General features: G+C 41.8%; 2 protein-coding genes across 4 annotated transcripts in view; one reads left to right on the plus strand and one right to left on the minus strand.

The window, feature by feature from the left end:
- Positions 1-4395, plus strand: part of evi2b (ecotropic viral integration site 2B) — a 12214-nt gene extending 7819 nt beyond the window's left edge. The window contains exon 3 of the mRNA XM_019861298.1: positions 4385-4395. The gene's annotated coding sequence lies outside the window, so the exon portion shown is untranslated. The remainder of the gene's footprint in view (positions 1-4384) is intronic.
- The window catches only part of nf1a (neurofibromin 1a), an 86894-nt gene that overhangs the window by 27522 nt on the left and 53013 nt on the right, over positions 1-6359 (minus strand). For all 3 annotated transcript variants that reach the window (XM_019861295.1, XM_019861296.1, XM_019861294.1), the window contains 4 exons: positions 3799-3957; positions 3011-3108; positions 1209-1355; positions 544-690 (listed from right to left, as the gene is read on the minus strand). In XM_019861295.1, coding sequence (XP_019716854.1) covers positions 544-690; positions 1209-1355; positions 3011-3108; positions 3799-3957 — 551 coding nt within the window. The remainder of the gene's footprint in view (positions 1-543; positions 691-1208; positions 1356-3010; positions 3109-3798; positions 3958-6359) is intronic.

The following is a 6359-nucleotide window of genomic DNA, read 5'->3' on the forward strand; positions in this document are numbered from 1 at the left end:
TTTTTCAAAATAAAACATCTTTCGTATTCCGAAATAAATAAAACGGAATTAAGGCAAGTTCTTTCTGTGCGGCCCGGTACCAAATGCCCGGCGGACCGGTACCGGTCCGCGGACCGGCGGTTGGGGACCCCTGATTTAGAGTACTGTATTCCATTAACCTTCCATGCATATTTTTGGAAGGTAGGAAGAAACCAGAGTAACCGGAGAAAACCCACACAGGCACGGGGAGAACATGCAAACTCCGAACAAGAAGGCGGGGCCCTGTAATCGAACCCCGCACCTCTGCATTGTGAGGCAGACGTGCTAACCAGTTGTACACCGTGCCGCCCTTATGCAGTTTACACATTTTTATTTAATTCTCCTTTTTTTAATGAGTGAGAGGAGCCCAATCGACTAGACAAGACCTTGGCAAAGTATGGCCCGGGGGCCAAAGCCATACAGTCTCAGACTGGCCTTCACTGTGACCCTGAAGTCAAAATAAAATATAAAATATGCGTTGGTTTTATTTTGAAAGTTGTGCTTTTATTTTATGTGTAATCTTACCTGGTCATGAATTCTTCAAATTTGGAACTGGTCAGGTTGAGGCTGGACCAGTGAGTGTCAGCCACAGGCTTGTGTTCAGGTGGCCCCAGATATGCCAGCAAGGTTGCCATTTTGTCAAAAGGACGCCTGCCAACAGCCTTGTGGTCTCTGGAGAGATAGAATGTCATTTTCTACATTCGCAAATAATTCACACAGTGCCAGTTACTTTAAAACAAAATAATAAAATATAAAAAATGAAGTGCAATATTAATTCACTATACAGTGATCCCTTGCTATTTCGCGGTTCGTTTATCGCAGCATCAGTGCATCGCGGATTTTTTCAAACATATTCATAAAAAAAAAATTCATATACATGGAGTACAGTACTGTATATGTTGCTCTATGTGACTCGCTGTTGTTTTGCTGACTATCGCAGCTTCTCGGGGACCGTTTGCGGACTTAAAAAAACAAAAAAATATATATATGTTAATTGGTCGCTACTTCGCGGATTTTCGTTTATCGAGGGTGGTTTTGGTCCCCATTAACCGCGATAAATGAGGGAGGGATTCCTGTACACACAAAAGTATTCTGGGGTCAAACTGGGGTGTAGTCGAACTCCTCAATGATTAACAGATTAATTAAGAAGTATGCCAGGTTGTTTTTGTCTAGATAGCGTACATGCTGACCTGTTGCTGGAGAGGTACTGGCCAATCCTCTCCTGGTTGTTCCATAACAGTCGGTGGAGGGCGAGCACATTACCGTCACTGATGAAGGTAAGGCTGTGGTTCACAGAGTCGCTGGGTGGAGAGTCAGATGCTATGTCCAAGAAAAAACTGTGGCAACAAGGAATGAAGACCCAGTTAGACTAAAAAGTGAAGCAATTGAAATCTTCAGACACATTATAGTCTAATCTGAGTCAATCCCCATCAGCAATGGCGCCGCAATAGGGCAGGTGCGGCAACCTGGGAGGACCACAATATGGTGCTTGACTTTGTTTCCAACATACCTTAATAATTACAATTAAAATTTGAATTAATACTCTAATAATAATCATATACACTGTGTTTCAAAAATATATGCCAAAAGTTGTTAGAGGAGTAATAATTACAATAATTCTTTACGGGAAAAGGGAAAATACAGTCTTGCGGCTGATGCATATGGCGGCTAGACCTAATGCTAATTGTTAACTCCAGTCGCCAGTTGGGCTCTTCCACAACATTGCAGTACAACAGAAAATGTAACATATACATCAATTACAAAAGTCAAAGAAACGACACAATTCAATAATACGCAAATGACATTTACAGTACATGATGTCAAATTCGGTCCTAAAGTGTCACTTTTTCCTGCATGTTTTTCATATCTTCTTGTGGCATCACACCTGACTGAAATGATCAGCTCATCAACAAGCTCTGCAGGAGCCTGATAATGATTTCAAATAATTTGAATCAGATGTGTTGCAGTAAGGAGAGATGGAAAGCATGCAGGAAAGCGGTCCCCGAGGAATCGAGTTTGAGACCCTGATATAAAATCTTCATTCAGTTGCAACCAGGCTTGGGGAGTCACGGAGGTCTGTCGATGTTGCCAGGATTACGTATTCAGAAGACAAAACTACTGAAACTGTAAAAACAATCAGATTAAAGGCACATTAAATAAAAACAATTGTCCTGAAGCGCAATGGGACACTGGGACTCCAGGCTAGTAGGAAAGGAGGAAGCCAAAACACACATCCATCCATCCATATTCTGAAGCATTTATCCTTACTAGGGTGGTGCATGTACAAATTGTGACACATCAACACACACGCTGATGCAGTTAAAACACGCTGGCAAGCAAACACAAACACTATTACTGTAGCATAACATAATTTACCATTAAAGCACAGTTACATTACAATGTGAGCCCTGACAGAGGAGCTGAAGGTCTAACTGGCAGTGTTGTTAGCCTAGCCTGCCAAGGTTTCGGCTCAGCTGGCAAAGGTGTTAGCCTGGCTAGTCGAGGTGAAGGTCCAACTGGCCGGGATATCAACTCAGCTAGCAGAGGTTGCTTGAGTAGTGTTAGGATAGACAGCAGAAGTTGTGGTCCAGCTGGCACTCGAGGTGATCGAACTAGCCGCGGGTATAGTCTGCCTGACATATTGTTCCTGTCTGCCGTCTGGACGTCGGCAGAATGCAGTCAGCTACTCACTTCCTGTTCAAAGTAGCAAGTGGTTGCCATAGGCTAATTATTTTTATTGGGCTTTGGGGTAGCACTTGTTGGTTCTTACAACAAATGACTAACTTGTTACCTGTCTGGCCACAGAAATTGATGTTTGGATCACGCTTACTCGTAACAAAGCCGAGTGCGGTTTTCCAGGTAAGGAAACACTTCTTTCATTTAACAATGCCACTGATCACGATTTACTATTTCTACGCAATTCTCAGCTGGTAGCAGGCGAGGGACGCAATGGTGGTTACAGTCAGTACCTTTAACATTGGGATTGTCCTACCTTCGGGCTGAATCAAAGTTGTTCTTCACAAAATCATTGAAGGGTCTCATGTGCTCTTCCTTTGTAAACAAGACATGGTTGGCAATGCTCTGCAAAATCTAAAGGAAAAGACCACATTTACACTTACAACGACCATGAATATAGTCTGCCAATGTTCTAAGCTTTGAGACAGAGAGTGCTTACATAGGCATCTCCTTTATCAAGATTGTCTGATGTGATAAAAATAACATGAAACACTGGGTGGTATGTGTGCAGACCAGGATTAAGGTGAATGTGTCTCTGTGAGGGAACACCTTCAAACCACTGACAGTTAAGTTATTCTGTAATATTCGACTAAAATTAAAACTGTTTCTCAGTGACATTGCATTGTCCTGCAGAATATACTGTATGTGGGACCAAATGTTTCAGCCAATAAATTAATAGCACTGCGTGGAAGAATATAGTATATTTTCAAAATGTTTGTATTTCTTAATCTAAATTAAACCTAATTTGAGTTTAATTTTCTTATTAAAATTACTGAAAAAAATGAATTTTTTCCTCATATAAACTCATTTCTGTTCACACTCCAGTATAACACATACAAAAACAGTTTACATACATTTTTAAAAGGTTAACATCACAGCCTTTAAACATGCCCCAACTGCACTGAAATGAACGTACAGCAATGATCCATCACCTTGGCTGTGGCAAATCATCGACCATTATCACAATTCAGAAGACGAACAAATGCAGTGCTGTTTCGAACTATTCACATTATTATTTTATAAATATCGTTTTAATGTCCTTACCTTAGACATGAGCTTGAGACCTCGTTCGATTCTAGGAAGAGGCTTTTTCTCCAGGATGCCAGCCTCATATGGGGATACAATAGCTGGATTTACAAATCGCAGAAACATGGCGCTGCCCACTGCACCAATACTATTCTGTGGGAATCGCTGACTCACCACCTGTGTAAAGGAGCATGAAAGAAGCAGGGGCAGTTGAGAAGGGAAAAAACAAAATACATGTCAAACAAAAATAAAGTAGAGAGGTTTGGGAAAGGGGGCCAGGAAGAGGCAAAGATAAGGACAAAAACATGAGTTTTGATGAAGGTCACAATGAAGCAATGATTTGAAAAATGATTATCCGGTATTGATATCTCCAGACGACCAGAGTAAGGTGAACCATGGCAACATAAATGCTGGTTTTGGGATAAGGCAAAGTGAATAAGGTTACTCTGAATTCATGCATGGCTAGACCCAGAGCAAGAGTGAATCACAACAGATACATTTTAAAATTAGGATTAAAAGAGAGAGAAAATGAGCATGAACTCAACCACATTCAGAAGAAAATGTGTTGAATGATGCTGATCGATATTCAAATAGTAAATGACAGATGTAGAACAAGTAAGTTATGATGCCCAAAAGTGGAAGAGCCAAATGGATGATTATTACATCTTGTTTGGAAGCAAGACAAGGTTACACGTGACAAATCATGTCACAATTTATTGTGCGTAACAATAACAATCTCTGAAAGTCAAATGTAATTCAGCACTTGTCAAACTTCCAATACAGAAGATGGCGTACAGGCAAAAAGAAATGTTTGCATTTGTCTTTAGTGCAATTTCTACCATTTTGTATTATAATTATAGACCACGCTTCAAACCAAATTGATATGGTTGTATTATATGGTTGATTAAGTTATTTATTTTTATTTTGGAGCCAAATACAACTGAACAATCTATATTTTATAGTCAGTATGACATGAGGAGTTCGAGACCTACCAAAATAAGTTGAAAGCCACAGCAACTAGTTCAGGAAAAGTAGTAAAACAAAAACGTAAATATTTTTGGAATTTTGTGCGCTTTTGCCAGTTTGAAACTGTACAAGATATGTTCAAATTTAGACTGTTATGTTGTATGGCAGGTGGCACGGTGGGTGAATAGTTAGAACGTCCGCCTCAGAGTGTAGAGGTTGTGGGTTTCGAATCCGGTGTTCTCAATGTGCCTGCGTGTTTTTTTTCTGGGTACTCCACACATTCCCCAAAAACGCATGAAAGGTTCATTGAATGCTCTAAATTTTTCCTAGGTGTGACTGTGAGCGCGAATGGTTGTTCGTCTGTGTGCCCTGCGATTGGCTGGTAACCAGTTCAAGGTGTGCCCTACCTGCTGCCCCAAGACAGCTGGGAAAGGCTCCAGCACGCCCGCGCCCCTGATAAGGATAAGTGCTTCAGATAGTGGATGGATGGATGTTATATGGCGGAAGTATTATGTTTTGGCATTCAAAATAAATGTTTGTATTGTAGAAAAAGATCAGTTGGCACCAGATCACTCAATGGCATTGGGGGGGAAAAAAGTAAAACATTTTATTTATAAAAAAAAAAAAAAAAAATTGTGATCTCGCTATTTTGCACTTCATTTATCGCAGCTTCTGTCATCATGCTTTTTTCCCCCCAAAATACTGTATTCAGAAAAAAAATGTAAAGTGACTCAGAGCCTGTACTGTATATGTAACGGGCACTCATTCAAGGCACATGATTGGTTTCCGGTGCGACGTCGACCAATGACAGCACGAGTAGATTTATCCCGTGACCTGATTGGCTGCGTATCTTCACAGCACCTTCTAGTCTAGTCACGCTATTGACCCTGTGGCATACTGTCTATTCTGTTGTGGTTGCTATGTGTATGGCGGGGGTGAGGGTTGGTAGAGCCTGAGGGCAAGAAAGAGTGGGTGATTGGGCTTGTCCAAAAGAGCAGCAGCATGTCTCTCTTCGCTTCCTCCTCATCAATACTGATTAATTGAGTGGTGTGAAAAAGTGTTTGCCCCCTTCCCGATTCTCTCTCTCTCTCTCTCTCTCTCTCTCTCTCTCTCTCTCTCTCTCTCTCTCTCTCTCTCAAGAGTACTCGACACACCCAGCCATCAAACTCAGAGAGAGAGAGAGAGAGAGAGAGAGAGAGAGAGAGAGAGAGAGAGAGAGAGAGAGAGAGAGAGAGAGAGAGAGAGAGAGAGGGGGAGAGGAAAGAGAGAGCGAGCGAGAGGGAGAGAGAGAGAGAGAGAGAGAGAGAGAACTGGGTTTTTGGACCACTGTTTGATACACTTAATTCCTACACGCAGAAACTCAAATGTGGAAAACCGGTTGTCAAGACATAAGCCCCGTGCACACGGCAACGTTTGGTCCGACGCTGCGCCGAAGCAAAGCCAGTCGAGCGTTCACACGTGCACATTTGCTCCGACGTAGCTCCACTAAAGAGCTTATACCGGACCAAATTTGATCCACCTCAGGGAGGTGGTTTAAAAATTTGCTCCAGAGCAAATGCTCGTTTGCGACGCTACGCCGAAACAAATGTGCACGTGTGAACGCAGCTGGATTA

Source organism: Hippocampus comes, unplaced genomic scaffold (assembly GCF_001891065.2).
Source record: "Hippocampus comes isolate QL1 unplaced genomic scaffold, H_comes_QL1_v1.1 scaffold122, whole genome shotgun sequence".
Lineage (NCBI taxonomy): Eukaryota > Metazoa > Chordata > Actinopteri > Syngnathiformes > Syngnathidae > Hippocampus > Hippocampus comes.